The sequence below is a fragment of the Moschus berezovskii genome, chromosome 5 (genome assembly GCF_049115385.1).
Source record: "Moschus berezovskii isolate FMDL1 chromosome 5, NW_MosBer_1.0, whole genome shotgun sequence".
NCBI lineage: Eukaryota > Metazoa > Chordata > Mammalia > Artiodactyla > Moschidae > Moschus > Moschus berezovskii.
In genome coordinates, this window is record NC_142464.1 from 80,446,549 (window position 1) to 80,466,504 (window position 19,956).

Below are 19,956 nucleotides of genomic sequence, written 5' to 3' on the forward strand. Positions count from 1 at the left end.
AAGGGAGATAATCTCAACATCCGCATGACATTAGTTGTGCCCACTAAACACTGATTTGATGTAAAAAAGTTCACCCACTGTGTTCATGATTCTCTACTAGTAAGAATGTATTCTTTCTGGTAATGAACAAGGCTGGTTGCCTTTTAGATGCTGCAGGGTGAAACAACTAGATAATTAATAAGGACCTACTATATAGCACAGAAAACTCTACAAAATACTCTGTAATGACCTATATGGGAATCTTTACAAAAGTGGATATATGTATATGTGTACAACTAGTTTACTTTGCTGTACAGTGGAAGCTAACACAACATTGTATATCAACTATATTCCAAAAAAAAATTTAAACAAATAAACTTAATACTGCTTCCCTGGTGGCTCAGAGGTTAAAGCGTCTGCCTCCAATGCAGGAGACCCAGGTTTGATCCCTGGGTCAGGAAGATCCCCTGGAGAAGGAAATGATAACCCACTCCAGTATTCTTGCCTGGAGAATTTCATGGATGGAGAAGCCTGGTAGGTTACAGTCCACGGGGTCGCAAAGAGTCGGACACAACTGAGCGACTTCACTTTCTTTCACTTTCACTACTTGGTAGAAAAAGCTGGCTCTTGATATGTTTGCAGCAATCAGACTATGTTATGGTATATAAATCAGAACTTGCTTATTGGGTTATTGGATTAATCATGGCCAAATCCTCCAACTAGCAATAGTTTTAATTGGCATGCACATTCAAAGACTGCTAGCTTTTTGACATTCTGGTATTTTGTAAGAGCTGGTATTTTGTTGCTGATGAAATCCAAACAGAAAAAATTAAAATAGCTCCTTAAAACTCAGCTCTACTAAGTGTCTTAAATAAAAATAACTAAAGCACATTGTATATGAGTACCATCAACAGCTTCAAGAATCTAGGGAACATAATTATTTACAGCTTTATTATACACTATCATTAAACACTAAGAAAAAATATTTTAAGATGCTTCTTTAATTTTCAATAAATTAAACATTTACAATCTCAGTCAACTTTTACTAAGAATGTTTACAACACAGGGATTCTCAAACTTGTTAAACTTAGCAAGAATTGCTTTTCAGAAGTAAAGGAAAAAAAGTCAGTACATTTTATATCCCATAGCGTTGATACTGCAGAATATAGCTGGGATTCTGTTTAAAAAAAAAAAAAAAAGAAAAGTTTAAATACAAATGGGTAGATGAATATATACATATACAAGTCTATATATACTTCCTTTACTATAGACATCTCTATAAATGGGCTTCCCAGGTGGCTCAGATGGTAAAGTGTCTGCCTGCAATGCGGGAGACTGGGGTTCGATCCCTGGATTGGGAAGATCTCCTGGAGAAGGAAATGACAAACCACTCCAGTACTCTTGCCTGCAAAATTCCATGGATGAAGGAGCCTGGTAGGCTATAGTCCATGGGGTCGCAGAGTCAGACACAACTGAGCAACTTCACTTTCACACTTAATTTGGTGTTAAAATCAGACACTTTTCCCACTTAGTATTAAATTTTTGTGTTCATATTTTATAATGTCTCAACATTTATAATATTATAAAAGATATTTCTTTTTCATTAACTCTTTGTTCTAGTTCCTTGAAACAAGTAAAAATTAGGAATGTTTGCTCATATTCTTGATGTAACATAAGCCTTTGTTGAAACAAGAGTTAATACCAGATATAGTTGATTTGGAGAAGGCAATGGCAAGCCACTCCAGTACTCTTGCCTAGAAAATCCTATGGACGGCGGAGCCTGGTAGGCTGCAGTCCATGGGGTCGCTACGAGTCAGACATGACTGAGCGACTTCACTTTCACTTTTCACTTTCACACATTGGAGGAGAAAATGGCAACCCACTCCAGTGTTCTTGCCTGGAGAATCCCAGGGACGGGGGAGCCTGGTGGGCTGCCATCTATGGGGTCGCACAGAGTCGGACACGACTGAAGTGACTTAGCATAGCATAGCATAGTTGATTCAAGTTCATAAGTATGTCCCATGAGCACATGAAATTTTTTCTTCACTTTTCCAATATTTGTATCTTTTATTTTTTTCTTGTCTAACTAAATTGGCTATTGCATTAAGAACTACATGAAATAAAAGGAGACAGAACATCCTTGTTTTGTTTCTGATGTTAATAGAAATACTCCAAAATGTTTTACTATCAAGCCTTCTACTGACTTTGTTTGAGACCATTATATAAATATTGTTAATTTCTTTTCTAATTTCTTTCTATAGGATCTTCTTTGAAAACATCACAAATGCATGTGGCACTTTACCAAAGTATCTATAGGCATACTTCAGAGACACTGCAGGTTCGGTTCCAGTGACAATCTCAGTAAAAAAAGTCACAAATTTTTTGGTCTCCTGGTGCATGGAAAAGTTATGTTTATACTATACAATAGTTAAGTGTGAAATAGCATCATGTCCAAAAAAAAACCAATGCACACACCTCAATTTAAAAATACTTTATTGCTAAAAATTGCTAACCACTATCTGAGCCATCACCAAGCCATAATCTCTTTGCTGGTGGAGGGTCTTGCCTCCATGTTGATAGCTGCTGAAGTCACTGAAGGCTGTGATGGCTGTGGCATTTTCTTAAAATAACAATGAAGTTTGCCACATTGATTGACTCTTCCTTTCAGGAACAATTTCTCTGTAGCAAACAATACTGTTTAATAGCATTTTATTCATTGTAGCGGAGAAGGCAATGGCAAGCCACTCCAGTACTATTGCCTAGAAAATCCCATGGATGGAGGAGCCTGGTAGGCTGCAGTCCGTGGGGTCGCTAAGGGTCGGACACGACTGAGCGACTTCACTTTCACACATTGGAGAAGGAAATGGCAACCCACTCCAGTGTTCTTGCCTGGAGAATCCCAGGGACAGGGGAGCCTGGTGGGCTTCCGTCTATGGGGTCACACAGAGTCGGATACCACTGAAGTGACTTAGCAGCAGCAGCATTCATTGTAGAACTTCTTTCAAAACTGAATTGTGTCTCAGGGAATAGAGAAACTCAACAAGAGGGAGAGTGACAGTGGAATCGCTGGTCAGTGGAGCAGTCAGAACACACACAACATTTATCAATTAACTTTGCCACCTTACATGGATGTGGATCATGGCACCCCCAAAACAATTACAACAGTAGTATCAAAGATCACTGTTCAGAGATCACTGTAAAAAATATAGTGATAATGAAAAAGGTTTGAAGAATTAAAAGAATTACCAAAATGAGACATAACACATGAATTGAGCAAATGCCATTGGAAAAAATGTCACTGATAAACTTGCTCAACACAGAGTTGCCACAAACCTTCAAATTGTAAAAAATATATCTGTGAGGTGCAGTAAAGCAAAGTGCATATAATTTTTCTTTTAAAGGTGAAAATATTTTCTTATACTTCCTAATGTTAAACCATCTTAGTTGATGGAATGAACTTCACTTCATGGGGTTAGATAATTCTTTCACTATATTGCTGAATACTATTTTCTATAATTTTTAATGTTTGCATTGATATTTATAAATAAAATTGACCTACAGTTTCCTTTCTTACACTAACTTTGTAAGGTTTTGGTATTAGTATTTGCTGACTTCATAAAAGTATTTGAAATTTTTCTTCCTTCTCTGAGCTGGGAAATCCAAAATTTCTTGTCCTAATAACTTGAGGGGAGAATTCCCAGATAATGTTCTCAATTTTTTCCCCACAAAGTCATCAGTCTAGTTAGATTTTTTTTCTTTTTTCTGAGGTCAATTTTGGTAGCAGCTAATTTGTTATACAGCCTCCATTTTATATAGGTTTTCAAACTGATAGCCACAGTGACTTGCAAAGTACTTTTATGATTCCCATTACTTTTATATCTGTTTTCATTTCTCTCTTTTCATTTGCGTTTTTGTATATTTATAGCTTCTTTCTTTTTCATTGATTATCAGACTAGGAAAATTAGGAGAGTTTCTTACATATTTTATTAAAAAATCAGATTTTTGGTCTATTTACAAGTCCTTATATTTTACTATTTTATAATCAATTAATTTCATCTTCCATTTTATAATTCTTCCTCTGCTTTCCTGAGGTTTAACTCATTGTTCTTTTTGACTTACTGACTTAAATTCCTAATTCACTCACTCTTTCTTGCTTCAGTTCAGTTCAGTCGCTCAGTCGTGTCTGACTCTTTGCAACCCCATGGACTGCAGTACGCCAGGCCTCCCTGTTCTTCACCAACTCATGGAGTTTACTCAAATTCATGTCTATTGAGTTGGTGATGCCATCCAACCATCTCATCCTCTGTCGTCCCCTTCTCTTCCCTCTCTCAGTCTTTCCCAGAATCAGGATCTTTTCAAATGAATCAGTTCATCGCATCAGGTGGCCAAAGTACTGGAGTTTCAGCTTCAACATCAGCCCTTCCAATGAATATTCAGGACTGATTTCCTTTAGGATGGACTGGTTGGATCTCTGTGCAGTCCAAGGGACCCTCAAGAGTCTTCTGCAACACCACAGTTCAAAACAATCAATTCTTCAGTGCTCAGCGTTTTTTACAGTCCAATTCTCACATCCATACATGACTACTGGAAAAACCAAAGCTTTGACTAGGTGGAACATTGCTGGCAAAGTAATGTCTTTGCTTTTTAATATGCTGTCTAGGTTGGTCATAACTTTTCTTCCAAGGAGCAAGCGTCTTTTAATTTCATGGCTTTCTTGCTTGATAGTGCTTAAAGTCTTGAATTTTCCACAAAATATGGTTCTGTCAGAGTCCATAAGTTTTAACATGTGTGTTTTCATTAGATTCATTTTCTAGAAATTGTATAATTTTGGTGTTATCTTTTTTAGTTAAAATATATGATTTGATTTTTGTTTCTATGAAAAAATATTAAGAATTTTACATTCTTAAGATAAATATGTACTCAAGGGCTGAGATTAAATTATATGAATGAAATATTTGCAAAAGTATGTTCAGCATAGAATCTGCATTTAGGATTACTTAAGTTTGTAGAATATAGTTTTATTTCTCTGGTGTAAATCTATCAGTGTGCATTTAATTTTAAAATTTATAGTATAATAAGTATTAAGATTAACATATTTATTAAGTATGTGTGGGGCCATTCAATAGCTACTAAGGGTCTACTGTATCTCCAACACAAATATGGAAACTCTGGGAGTACCAAAGCAGAAGTCATGTTCTCCTGTCTTTCTACGTTTTTCTACGTTTCTACGTTTACCATCACCAGATGGTCAACACCAAAATCAGACTGATTATATTCTTTGCAGCCAAAGATGGAGAAGCTGTATACAGTTAGCAAAAACAAGACCAGGAGCTGACTGTGGCTCAGATCACGAACTCCTTATTGCCAAATTCAGACTTAAATTGAAGAAAGTAGGGAAAACCACTAGACCATTCAGATATGACCTCAATCAAATCCCTTATGATTATACAGTGGAAGTGAGGAATACATTTAAGGGACTAGATCTGATAGATAGAGTGCCTGATGAACTCTGGACAGAGGTTCTTGACATTGCACAGGAGACAGGGACCAGGACCATCCCCATGGAAAAGAAATGCAAAAAAGCAAAATGGCTGTCTGAGGAGGCCTTACAAATAGCTGTGAAAAGAAGAGAGGCGAAAAGCAAAGGAGAAAAGGAAAGATATAAGCATCTGAATGCAGAGTTCCAAAGAATAGCAAGGAGAGATAAGAAAGCCTTCCTCAATGATCAATGCAAAGAAATAGAGGAAAACAACAGAATAGGAAAAACAAGAGATCTCTTCAAGAAAATTAGAGATTCCAAGGGAACATTTCATACAAAGATGGGCTCGATAAAGGACAGAAATGGTATGGACCTAACAGAAGCAGAAGATATTAAGAAGAGGTGGCAAGAATACACAGAAGAACTGTACAAAAAAGATCTTCACATCCAAGATAGTCATGATAACGTGATCATTGACCTAGAGCTTGACATCTTGGAATGTGAAGTCAAGTGGGCCTTAGAAAGCATCACTACGAACAAAGCTAGTGGAGGTGATGGAATTCCAGTTGAGCTAAAATCTTGAAAGATGATGCTGTGAAAGTGCTGGACTCAATATGCCAGCAAATTTGGAAAACTCAGCAGTGGCCACAGGACTGGAAAAGATCAGTCTTCATTCCAATCCCAAAGAAAGGGAATGCTAAAGAATGCTCAAACTACTGCACAATTGCACTCATCTCACAGGCTAGTAAAGTCATGCTCAAAATTCTCCAAGCCAGGCTTCAGCAATATGTGAACCGTGAACTCCCAGATGTTCAAGCAGGTTTTAGAAAAGGCAGAGGCACCAGAGATCAAATTGCCAACATCCACTGGATCATGGAGAAACCGAGAGAGTTCCAGAAAACCATCTATTTCTGCTTCATTGACTATGCCAAGGCCTTTGACTGTGTGGATCACAATAAACTGTGGAACATTCTAAAAGAGATGGGAATACCAGACCACCTGACCTGCCTTTTGAGAAACCTGTATGCAGGTCAGGAAGCAACAGTCAGAACTGTACATGGAACAACCAACTGGTTCCAAATAGGAAATGGAGTACGTCAAGGCTGTATACTGTCACCCTGCTTATTTAACTTATATGCAGAGTACATCATGAGGAACGCTGGGCTGGAGGAAGCACAAGCTGGAATCAAGATTGCCGGGAGAAATATCAATAACCTCATATATGCAGATGACACCACCCTTATGGCAGAAAGTGAAGAGGAACTCAAAAGCCTCTTGATGAAAGTGAAAGAGGAGAGTGAAAAGGTTGGCTTGAAGCTCAACATTCAGAAAACAAAGATCATGGCATCTGGCCCCATCACTTCATGGGAAATAGATGGAAAAACAGTGGAGACAGTGTCAGATTTTATTTTTTTGGGTTCCAAAATCACTGCAGATGGTGATTGCAGCCATGAAATTAAAAGACGCTTACTCCTTGGAAGGAAAGTTATTACCAACCTTGATAGTATATTGAAAAGCAGAGACATTACTTTGCCAACCAAGGTCCGTCTAGTCAAGGCTATGGTTTCTCCCGTGGTCATATATGGATGTGAGAGTTGGACTATGAAGAAGGCTGATCGCCGAAGAATTGATGCTTTTGAACTGTGGTGCTGGAGAAGACTCTTGAGAGTCCCTTGTACTGCAAGGAGATCCAACCAGTCTATTCTAGAGGAGATCAATCCTGGGTGTTCATTGGAGGGACTGATGCTAAAACTGCAATACTTTGGCCACCTCATGCGACGAGTTGACTCACTGGAAAAGACTCTGATGCTGGGAAAGGTTGGGGGCGGGAGGGGAAGGGGACGACAGAGAATGAGGTGGCTGGATGGCATCACCGACTCTGTGGACATGAGTTTGAGTGAACTCCGGGAGTTGGTGATGGACAGGGAGGCCTGGCGTGCTGTGATTCATGGGGTTGCGAAGAGTCGGACACGACTGAGCGACTGAACTGAACTGAACTGAAAGATGGTAAGCACAACTCTTACAAAGAATCTTTGAATATTCTTGGAGGACAGAAAGGCATTCAGTCTGTAAGTTCTGGCCCACTATTGTGGATACTGATTACCAAAATAAATACAAAACCTCTGACATATTCTACTTGTACAGTAAATGATGATTAGTCAATGTCTGCAAAATTGATGATCACTATTGTGACACAGTGTGAGGCGCATACAACATGGGCAAAGAAAATCTGGCCCTAAAACACTAGCATTTTCCATCATATGAAGTCCTCACAGCCTCTATCTTTCAGTGTTTATATAGAATATTAATGTATACATTAATCAAATAATAGAAATATACTGAGCATAGGTTAATTTGTGAAGATGTGAAAATGACAGAAATTTCCAAACTGAGTTGAATTGTGAACACATACCATTTTAAATGTAACCTTCTGATCTTCTTCCATTGCGTGGCTGGAAAATAGTAAGTTGGAAACAAAACAATGTAACTGAGGAGGGAAATTAATTTTCATAGAAAGCAGACTAATGATCTCAATGAGTGGTATTATTTCTTCCTTGTCTGTGTTTTCCTTATCTATTATTTTCCTCCTTCCTTCAGCCCATTCTCCTCCAATTTGTTGTTAGAAATAGTTTCCAAAATGCAAATCTTACTATATAGCAATGGCAACCCACTCCAGTGTTCTTGCCTGGAGAATCCCAGGGATGGGGGAGCCTGGTGGGCTTCCGTCTATGGGGTCACACAGAGTCGGACACGACTGAAGTGACTCAGCAGCAGCAGCAGCAGCAGACTTTATAATAATGTTGATATTCCTTAACTAAATACTCCATTGGCTAATATTTCTTTAGCTCAATATTTCATTAGAACTTAAGGAGTAATATCAGGACTTCCCTAGTGGTCTAGTGGTTAAGATTCTGTGCTTCCACAGCTGAAGTCATGGGTTCAATCCCTGTTCACAGAACTAAGATCCTGAATGCCACATGGTGCAACCAAAAAAAAAAAACTTAAGGAGTAACACATCTTTAAGACACTTATTTCCTGCACATGAAACATTATGGAACTAAACTATGAAACAAGTGAATGCCATTTGAGGTATTTACTAACATGAATACTGGATTAGAGAAGAGATCAGAGATACCATAATAATAGAGCAATATGGTGGTGACAGAAGTGAATTTCAGAATGTAACACTTGATATCAAATATCTTGGGATAAACTTAAAAACAATTAAAACTTACAAGTTAATATAAATAAATGCACAGTGAAAATACTTTTCAATGCTGATATTGATTGAATTTTTAAAGAATTATAGTATATGCATACCCTGAATAAAAAGTATCTTCTACTTTGGCTTGCAATAGGACCTTGGAATTCTTCCTAGAAGAGAAAATGAGGATATTAAAAATCAAACAGTAAAAGTAAGTGCAAATGCTTCTTGAGGATATAGTTATTTTCAACCACCATAATTAAATAAAGAGGGAATCAAGGATTTGTGTATATAATTCATATCATTAAGTAATTTTTGTATTTACACCTAAAGAATTTTCAGTGATACTAGCAGTTAGATCAGAGTGTTGTATTTTAATCTTATTTCCTTAATAGTCTAACAGATTCTATATTCAGGAAATTTGTCAATTGTATATATATTCATCAACAAGTAGGCAGAAGACATTTCACAGATACGTAACTACATTTAAAATCTCCTTTCAGCATTTTGTTAGAATAAAATAATTTCTTTATAGTACATGTTGCATGTACTAACAAATGAACAGGCAAAAAATATAAAATAGAACTGTGTCATAGCTAAAATACATGAATACAGGAATTTAAATTGAAATTGAGGGATAACTTTGGTAAACTATATTTATTCATTGAGACTTCAGAGGAAATTTTCCCCATATACTTATATTCACTGAAATGGTAAACAAAAATAGGAACAAACTGATTATTCACAGTGGATATATTTTGAACTGTTTCTTTTTTCAAACATTTCATTTCAAACTTAATAGAAAAATATGTAACATTTTATGATTTCTATAAAGTTGCTTCTTGCAGTTTTCTATTTTCAAAAACTACCTATATAAATATCAGGACAGCAATCACTATGAAATTTGTCATCAAGACCCTTTTCAAATATTCCATAAACATAATCATATTTTTAGATTTTAAGAAATGTCCCTGACAGCTATTAAAATTTTGAAATCCTTGCTTTATAACAAATGTATCTTAAATTCTGAACATTCTATACCTAATTCTCATCCTGACTATAAATCCCCCCAAATTACTTTAAAGATGGAAATTTTTAATATTTAAAAATGTAAGTATAAAAACTATATATTTATATGGTTATATAAGAACAGCTATGTATTTTTTATTAAGCAGAGAAAAAGAAAGATAGGATAACATATAGATTAAAATGTGCCCAAATTTAAAGTTTTCAAATTCAAACACACAGTTCTTTTTAGTCTTATCATTGGTGATAGAATAGTATATAAAAGAATTTGGGAGGTAACGCTAAAAACCATGTTGGGATGGAAGTGAGGATGTCCAGCAAAGAAATGTAAGGAAAGTGTTTGACTCTACTAAAATCTGAAAATTCATTTTCTTTAAGAACCCAAAATATTTCACTATTAAAAATATGGTTTAAAATTCAGCGATTTAGGCCCAGAAAAGTCAGTACTTAACTGTAATTTTTTTTTAAAATTCGTGTTTTACTGTCTTTTCTCATAGATTCCTAGGAAACCTAGCTTGCTGTGAAATACTTTAAGGAGCTATCATTTGTTCAATAAGATATTACTACCAAGTTAAGAGTTCATGCTATCAGCTACTTATCTGAAAATATCGTCTCACTCAAGGTGGAACGTTGAGACAAAGCACCAAATTGGCCACACTACTGAGTAGTTTTGATTTTGCAAATAACACTGAAATGTTGTAGTAAACTAGTAAGTTTGCTGGTGTATTTTAAGAAACTGGATTTTTAAATTGAAATCTTACACTATTCATAAGTCAAGAAGACTCTTCAGAAAGTAAAAGTTAATTCAAAAAGCATATATTACTTCTAGAAAGTTGACAACTGATTTGATTTTTTCATGTTGGAAATTCTAAAATTTTAAGGAGCTACTATAGTTCCTCTTCCATTTCTCATTAAAGTTGGCAGCAGTATTATCTTCCATGATGGAAGCTTAGTTCAACCATGTGAAGAATTTAGGGAGGAGATAGTGATCATAAAAATAAATTTTGAGGAATTTATTTCCCTAAACTGTATGCATTTTTAAAAGTATTTGAAAACTTTTGGTAGTAGAATAATAAAATTAATATGTACTTAAGAAAAATTTAACAATAAAATAATAGAAATATTCAAGATTAGACTACCAAGGGAACAGCATAGTGGAAAAAAATATTTCCCTAAACTAGAAGTCAAGAAATTGTTGTAATCTCTAATCCCATTCACTACTGTGATCTTGGGAAACTCCTTTAACTATTCTGAGTTGTTTTTCTTTTTGTAAACCAGGCAGAACAATACTTATGTAAGTATCAACAGAATTGTCAAAAGAATAAAATGAGATCCCATAAGACTGAAAACTATAATGTATTCCAACAATGGAAGGCATTACATAAGAACAATACCTACAAATTTTCATCATCGAGAGAATTAGGATTCTTTTCAAAGGGCAATAAAAATGTCACAATTTCCAGTTTAAAAATATGTTAACTCAGTTATATTTACCTTAAACATAAGAGACTGAATTTGGGCCATATTTTTGTAATTGTGAGAAAAAACAAAATACCTACATTTAATTTCTGATATATTTACTTCATAAACCTTATTCTTACTAATGCTTTACTACCTGGATAGAAAGCTTGCCATTCAAGCCACATGTACACACAGGGGTCAGTAAAGGTCCTTGATCTTTTCTCCTATTCCTATCTAATGACTTTATAGGAATGTCCTTTCTCTGCCATATCCTTTCTCAAACCAAGAATGAATAGGTTTCCTCACTGGGAGGGGCCGGTCCTTGAAAGGAAGTCTAAACCAGGCTTTCCTCACTGCCCACAGCCTGAGTTAGAAGGGACATATTATGAGGAGGGGGACAGTTCTCCTTTCTCTGAGTGTGAAAATACTCCTGCAAAAAAAGAAAAAAAGAAAATACTCCTGCAAACAAGTGCTCTTCTGTAGGCTTCCTGGCTGTTACGTGAGGCTTATCCAGGAGAAGATCTTATAAACCACCACCCCTAGGAATAAGCAGGAAGGGCTGCCCCACACAGAGTGGCGAAGCAAGCGTGCAATTAGTTACATACGTCCAGTCTGAACCTCTTCATTCTTCTCTCATGCAGTTGTGGGACGAGCTGCAGCAGCGGATGCAGGACAGACGACTGAGAGACACGAACACACACACGTGATGAGCACAGAGGCTTCTCAGCATTGGGCATAAAGATGGCTTCCTATCTGTTTTTGTTTTTACCCACTATACTCGCTCCAGCCAAAAAAGAACAAGAAAGATGTGACCTAAGACAGTCATCTGTGAGCATTTCAAAGAGCGGTGGAGAATAAGCCAAGAGATGGAATAAAAGTTGGCAGTTCTGTGCTGGGAATCTCGATCATTCTGTTGATGAAGCTCTTTCCTGAGGGCTTGAACTCCATCGCCAGCCAACAAGGAAAACACCTGCCTGTATCTTTGAAAAGCAAAAAGCCGCCTGCTTCCAGACTTACTAAGAATGGTCTGGGACAAATGAAACCAACTCTGTGAGAATCAGTTTTCCGTCATGAACATGTTCAACTGGAAGATTATGCTGTACACACATCTAGTAATCTTCTTTATAAAATATATACTTAATTTAAAACTGAACATGTGGAACAAGACAACAGGAGACACAAAAAATGGCAATGTGTCATTGATAGTGAAAAATGTGACTAAGATACATGTTCCCAAGACATCAAGATGCCAAGCAGAAGAAAATGAAAGCACATTTGAGACATGTGGCTACCTGATACAGTTTCATTTTAAAGGCATGGCTTCAATGGAACCTTCTCACAAACATTAAATTCATTCATCAAACGGATTACTTTAAACCGCCTATAATGGTTACCTGTTAATCAGTTCAACGTGTATTTGGTTTAAAGCCCATATAACCTAACTTTCATCTCCTCACATGTAAGAGTTGTTATTCAATGTGATAAATATTTAAAACTAAGTTTATAGTTACAGTCACGTTCCTACAGGTAAACATATGTTTAAAATACACTTATGTCCCTCATTCCATAAAATGGTCCATGATAGTGAGTCACAAGCTTAGAAAGAATATTATAGTCAAGTAATTTTTAAATATTCTAGATTGAAACACTGAAATAGGTTGGTTAGCACTTTATAAATCCATGCATACAAAAAGAAAACCACCACTACAGCCACACAATTTCAAAGTGAAATGAATTAAAGTTACTGGTATCTGGCTAATCTGAGAGAGTAAATTCTCAAGTTAAATGCCTAGTTACAAATAAGGAGCTCTTAGGAATACACGTCAATATTTCTGAAAAAGTAAAAGTGTTGGTAACTCAGTCATGTCCAACTCTTTACGATCCCATGGACTGTGGCCCTCCAAGCTCCTCTGTCCATGGAATTTTCCAGGCAAGAATACTGGAGTAGGTTACCATTCCCTTCTCCAGGTTCTTCCTGACCCAGGGATCGAACCCAGGTCTCCCATATTGCAGGCAATAACTACATTTTTGACAATCATCTTTTAAAATATTTCTTAGAATGACTTTGCATAAGTCTTTTTCCATTGCACTAGTCAACATCTAAACCAACATGATTTACTTAATCATATTTCTTTTTTTGGCCTCTAAAATGTAAGTTTCATGACATTTACTGCCATTATTTCTAGTACCTAGAATTGTGCTTGGCGTGGTACATAGAAGATACGCAGTAAATAATTGTTGGATGAATAAATGAATGGATTTAATGTACTTGTAGCTATTGAGATATAAAATAAATGTACAGTAAACACTGAATTCCATTTGTTCATTTATATATAAATGTTTAAAGAAAAAAAAACATGAATCTTGATCTAGCTCTGAGATAAACTACAAAAATAGTTTTTTTTAAAAAATACAAGTGATCACTAATAAATAATTCTACAACTTACCACAACATTTGAATTGCCCAACTTTCGAGTCTTTGAATAGTGAAATAAGAACTGTTAAAAAAAAAAAGTAGTGAGCTTTACTATGAATGATCAGAGGTTTCCTGATTATTTTCAAATGTATATACTTGTGAAATCACCTTACCCTTTTGGTGTTATCTTTTTCATCTGTTTCCTGTTGAAAAGAGATTTATAAATAGCACTATATTACATTAGAAAATAATAAGAAATATGTATAAAATATTATAAATGTAGAGTATACAATTTATACTTTATTATAATTCTTAAAACATGTGCTACATATGTTATATATAAAATATAAGACTGAAATTAGTTAAGTACATATTGTTCTAAAAATAAATGGCCAATTAACTAAAAACTGTTTATAAATAAGAGTATGAAAAAAGATCTGTACTACAGCATTATTTATAACAGCAAAAAATTGGAAACATCCTGAGTGTTCTGTAGTGGTGGAAGAGGAAATTCTGATAGGATCACATGATAGAATATTCAGAGAAAAAGACTAGAAGGAATCATATCAGACTATTTGTAATTGTCACTGCATAGTAAGACTTATCAGTTATTTTTGCTTCCTTCCATCAACTTTTCTAGAGTCCCCTCTCATTCCAAAAATTTGTCTTTAAGAATGAGACATAGCATTCCCTTTTTGTTGTTCTTTTCTGTTCTCATTTGCTTTTAATATAAGTAGAAACTCATGGGTAAACACCATTGTCATATATTTTCTCTTAATTAGATAAAAAGTCAATTAAGTGGTTTGGAAAATGTTACCATTAAAAACATCAGAAAAAAATACAGTTGTAAACACTTAGTTTCCAAAAATATTTATGCTTCTAAAATATCAAGTTTTCTTTGAATTACTGCATGTGTGAAGTATGGAAGTCAGAATACACCAGCGAGAATAGGTTAAACTACTAATGAAAAATATTTTCTGAACCTGAGGCTTTTATCCTTAATAAGGTAGTTTTAAAATTAGTTCACCTACAAGATACAGAACATCAACTGTATGAACATGAGCATCAACAAGGTATGGTACATTATGCCATTTTTCAAGTTCCCATTGCCTCACTTCAGGACAAAAAGTTCTCCCAGAAGAATCAAGTAATAATTTTAATAAGAAACCAAGACATCACAGTAAGAATATAATTTTCAAACCGACATGGACAATACAGTTTGCTTTTTTTTTTTTTTGCATTATTAATATCCTCTCTGACAAAGTACAGTGTCCTAACCTCCAAGCTTAGAAAAATGTATCTGTTCTCCAACTGTAGTATGATTTAGGGAGAGAGAAAGAGTGAAAATGACCCCAAATTTCTCTCATCAGAACTAGAACATATCTTATACTTGAGGGGGACATATGATTTTCCAGTTAGATGATTGCAAACTCCACTAATATGACCCTAAATTCTCAGGCATCAAAGAAACTGAAGTATTTGTTCCTTATCCAAAATCAACTTATGTTTGTTCTTATAGCTCCTCTTAACATGCTTCCTAAATTGAGTATATTTTCTTCCAGGAGGAATTCCAAGATATTTCTGAGCAATTGTTTTCGCCTACAAATTAAACACCATTTGAACCTTACCTGGGGCTTTGGTAGAGTCCCCATAATTGTGAGGCAAAGCTCCTCCAGTGCACTGGATGCCTAATATAAATAAGAAGATACACAGACGATGCTTCTGCTTTAACAATATTTGCACAGAAGAAATAACCATAAAATGTCAGGATCATGAGGATATATTTCAATACCCTAAATAGAATTCTTCTTGTGGCCCGTTGAAACTGTTGAAATTCTTCAACTTCTCTCATGACAAAAAATTTGACTCCTAAAAGTAAAACCGTCTTTCCAACCAGGAAAAAAAATGTTATATATTGCACATATGCACTGATTAAGGCCTCCACTGTGGGTCCAGATACAAAACTTTTCAGTATTTGCTAAAATTCTATGACTGAGAGTAATGAGGGAAGTGCAAAAAGAGGGGTTAGTCTTCTCAGCTTGCTGCAAAGTCTGAACCTACATGCCAAAGCTGTGAACCTCCCTGAATTTACTCCTTATTGGCTTTGAAAATCCTGCAATTGTTTGCAAACAATGGGAGTTTGGATGGGAGGAAGCCTAGGCCTTGCACAGCGCACCTAAGCTGAGTTCCCACCCTTCCAGGTTGCTGACTGCACACCCCAGGATCAGGTTTTTCAAAGCATCTGAGAGTAGAAGCAGGGCAGGGTGGCTCACAGCCAGCTGGGTGTGGTTAGGAGGAGCACTGAGGGACAAGCAGGGGCGAAACCTGCTTTGCACAGAATTCAGCATAGTCCCATCAGAAACAACTGATTACTTAATAAATACGTATTGGAAATAATAAGCTGAAATGGGGTGGGGGGTATCTGTGGAGCTGAGCAGCTTGCAACTCAAGACCAGTGCAAATTCCATTTCTCCTCTTAATTAGCTGTGTAACCTTAGGCTGGTTGCCTAATCTCTCTCAACTTCAGTTCCTGCCATCATAAATCAAGGATGGCAACATCAATGCAGAATTCTTGGAAGGATTACATGTGGTAAAGCTCTTAGCACAGTGCCACAGACAGAGCAATTAGTTAACAGCAGTAGCATTAAAAAATGTGTGATCTGTAAAGCTTGATTTACAGCTGCTGCTGCTGCTAATTCAGAAGATGTGTCATGAAGGACTATTCAGGGCCACCAAGACCCTTGCCCTTGACACACACATGTTTAACAGAGTAGGCTATAGTTTAGGGATACAGGTGGAGTCATGAAGCAGCTTCTCTGAACACCCTTCCTAGCATATCAGAGGCCTGCTTTGTTCTGTTTATTTCCCTGCCCCGTGCAAATTGTTGGGATATTTATTAACTATATTAAATGTTTCATATGTATGTAGTATTTCAGTAAATTATAAAACATTTTCATACACATAATCCACACTTTGTCCTTAAAACACAGCTTGATATATACAGGATGGGAATTGTTATTCTCACGTATAAAGCAAGTGAGGTTCTAAGAGACTGACTTACTTGCCCAGTACCACACACAGCTAGGTTGTCTGACCTAGTTTTGCACTGGTATTTACTGCTAAGCCTATGATTAGGAGTTAGATGAGAGTTAGATGAGTTGGATGAGAGAAAAAATAGAGTGTGAACACTGATATATCTTTCACTTTTCCCTTCACTGTTGGGTATGCTGGTCACCCAGAAAAAATCTAGAAATAAATTCCTGAAACTTCTTTTTATGGCCCATCTAGAAATGCTGCAAAATACAAAACAATAAAAAAAAGTCTAGTGATATCATGTGTCTCAGCTCAAAGAAGAATAAATTCAGATATATGGGTGTTTCCTTAGAAAACAGCTTCTACGTCAGATGAGGTGTGGCAACAAGACTGAAGTCTGACAGAAAAAGTTTCCAAAAAATTGTATTTCCTTCAGCAACTTTTTACATGAAGCCAATATTCACTGAGCTGCAACTGTTGTTTAAGGATTTTTCTCATATGGGATTTTTAATATTTTATTTTTATCATGGACCTTTTAAAAGAGACTTTATTTTCTATTTGGTAAAAATGTTTTGAAGAACTCTTCAGAGAATCACATACATAATAGCTAATGTGAAAATTAATTATTTTTTTTAATGGTATCAATTAGTGTAAAAGATTTCATAGTAAATTTACCAAGCTCTCCTCAAAAGGCACACAGACTCCAAAGCCAATAAAAGCCTAATTTACTTTTATGGTTTTTAGATGAGTGCTTTAAAATTCATCCTTTTAATTTTGCAGACATAGAAGTGATTCTGAGGGTGCTCCTGAATTTTATATATAATGCAAAAGCTTGTGTGCTGACTAATATCCATCCCATGTTATATATCCACCAAGGTTCCTCAAGCAATTTGAAATATCATTCATAAACCTCAACCTATTGTGATTCTGGTTTCTCTTTACCACCTAACGCCTGTAACTTGCTGCAAGTGGTCCTCCGCAGGCTGAGGAACCAGTGAGGCAGCAGAAATGCAGCACTTTACAAGGCTGCTACTCCACACCAGCCAGGATGACATTCTGGAAGGACTACGTGAAGGACAGGCACTGCACCCTGCCCAGACACACAGCTGACTGCACCGAGAGAGGCTGAGCCAAGAGCCTCTGCTGAGCCCTCTCCTCTGATCAGGAAACTAGTGATGCTAATTCAGAAACGAAAGACACAAAGGCTAACTCTGCTACACTGGCACTCAGAGACAGAACTGCAGACAGAAGGAGCAGCATCCAGCAGAGACGTGTAAGGAGGACACACTTACTTCTCACTCCTCCCCATGTTTCTGAGACAGGCGGGGTCCCAGGACCTTTTGCTGTAATGCTTGTACCTGGACAAAGCTCTCCTTGAGCAACAAAATACAAAGAAACTATATGGGACTAAAAATAACTGATGTTTGGGCAGTTGGGGCTAATTATGGACAAAAAGATACCAATAGACCAAAAAACCCAACCGCTACTTCTGAAGAGCCAGGAGCAAAAGCAGGAGTACTGAGTCTGCACTGGACACCACCAGAGAGGTGGGCAAAACACCTAAGCCATCCCTCCAGCCCGACCCCTGGACATACCCCTACCCCCACTCCATAAAAGGAGCCAGCTCTCCACCCCAACCCCCAGGGAGTGCAAGCAAGGGAACTGGTTATTTGTTCTTGCTCCCTCTGCTGCAACAGGGGCCCCAAAAAACCTCTGTCTGAATTTCTTGCCTGGCCTCTAGTCAATTTCTACTTATTAGGGGAGGCCAGGATCCCTGGGTGGTATCACTTCCAGTTATAGGAGCTAGACTAATACTCCTCTCTCCCCAGCCCTCTCTTAGGTGTTTCTCGTGGGAAGAGGAATGAGTTAACCTGACAGATGATTGGCAGCAAGAAACTGGGCATGCTCTGTTCAGCCCTCTCCTCTTAGGTAGCCAGTTCTCTGGCCAGTTGTTCTTGCCTTGTCACTGCCCTGTGGCACAAAACCTGATTCTGGCCAAAGGCTTGAGTCACTGACCAACCTCAGTTTAATTCTGGGGGTAGTTTTAGCAAGGTCAGCATATCTAAGGCCACATTCACAAACTGACTTTTCAGTTACAATGATATTTTTATCTCCTAAATCTGACTCTGTAAGTTCATCTCTCCATGGGTTGAAAACTCAATTGAGGGACCAGGATATTAGTCCCTTAATACAGCAATAGACACATTTTAACACAGAATTTGATTTTGAAATTAACATTTTACTTTCTAAAATATGGGTATTTTATCTGCATATCTATTTTTCTTAGAGATTAAAGCCTAGCACCTTCCATAAACTCTTGGCACTCATTATTACCTGCTGATGACATAATTTCCAATATGTTGACATGTTTTAATAAGTCCATAAAATCATGACAGGTCCAAAGGGAGAAATGCAGTATTTCAGCATGACACAAATGCTTACATCACTCTGAAACAACTCCATTTGGAATTACCTGAGGCTGCTGATGGATGGACAACAAAGACAGACAAGCATCACTTATCTGTAAAAGAGATGAAAATTCCAGTTACATCCTGGAAACAGACGATAGCAAAAAACAGAAAGCAGATTTTATAAAGTTGGGTTACTTACAAAACATTGATGAAGGTTCCATGACTGTTTAGGACTCTGGATTTGGGAGGGAGGAGCCTTTTAAACTATCTAAGGAAGTCCTGGAATTGGAATTTCCCCAAGATCTGACCCCAGGCACAAGGGTATACATCCCCGTATCTAGTCGTAGGGATCATCAGAGATAGAGATGCTTCAAACACTGAAGGGAAAAACTTTTAGTGTTAGTCAGCCTGAGAAATGTGTGTGGTGACTAAAGAATGGCCTCAAAATTAAGGAGCATCCTGTTACATGGTTCTTTACTACATGTAAATCTAATCATATCGTCTAAAGTAATAGGAAAATAGCATACGTGCTAAACAATAAAGAGTGTACAGTAAAAACTTTTTCTTAAACAACACGAGCCATCTTCTAGTTCTCTATCAAGAAGCCAGCATTAGAAAATGGTTCTATTTTACAATGAAGGTTTATTGACTATGTTTGGCAACTAGCTGTCCTCAGCTTTTACCCTTAAAAGAAACTTTGAAAGATTTTAAACTGTAGTATAAGAGATTTATATTAATCATTAAAAACTGTGCTGAGAAGTTAAGCACTAAGCTGGGTGTCTAGAGTAATTAATGGCATTTATTACTTTAGTGGCCAAAAAATGGGACTGATTCTTGTCTGTCTGAGATGATTTAGGTTGAGTCCTATTTATGACATAACATCTCAGGGGTCTCCTTTTAATTCTTGAATTGTTTGTTGAATTTAATTTCTCACACTAAACTGAAG

The 19,956-nt window shown here is 36.7% G+C and overlaps 1 protein-coding gene across 9 annotated transcripts in view; it reads right to left on the minus strand.

Moving 5' to 3' along the window:
- Positions 1-994: 994 nt before the first annotated feature.
- The window catches only part of NMU (neuromedin U), a 183,202-nt gene continuing 164,240 nt past the window's right edge, over positions 995-19,956 (minus strand). For 8 of the 9 annotated variants that reach the window (XM_088836061.1, XM_088836058.1, XM_088836060.1 and 5 more), the window contains 8 exons: positions 19,073-19,120; positions 15,195-15,254; positions 13,740-13,769; positions 13,598-13,648; positions 11,756-11,830; positions 8,780-8,833; positions 7,872-7,911; positions 1,014-1,156 (listed from right to left, as the gene is read on the minus strand). In XM_088836061.1, coding sequence (XP_088692187.1) covers positions 7,876-7,911; positions 8,780-8,833; positions 11,756-11,830; positions 13,598-13,648; positions 13,740-13,769; positions 15,195-15,254; positions 19,073-19,120 — 354 coding nt within the window. In that variant the 3' untranslated portion in view covers positions 1,014-1,156; positions 7,872-7,875. Of the gene's footprint in view, positions 1,157-7,871; positions 7,912-8,779; positions 8,834-11,755; positions 11,831-13,597; positions 13,649-13,739; positions 13,770-15,194; positions 15,255-19,072; positions 19,121-19,956 lie in introns of all 9 variants that reach the window. The other variant, XM_088836062.1, reaches the window with a different exon arrangement.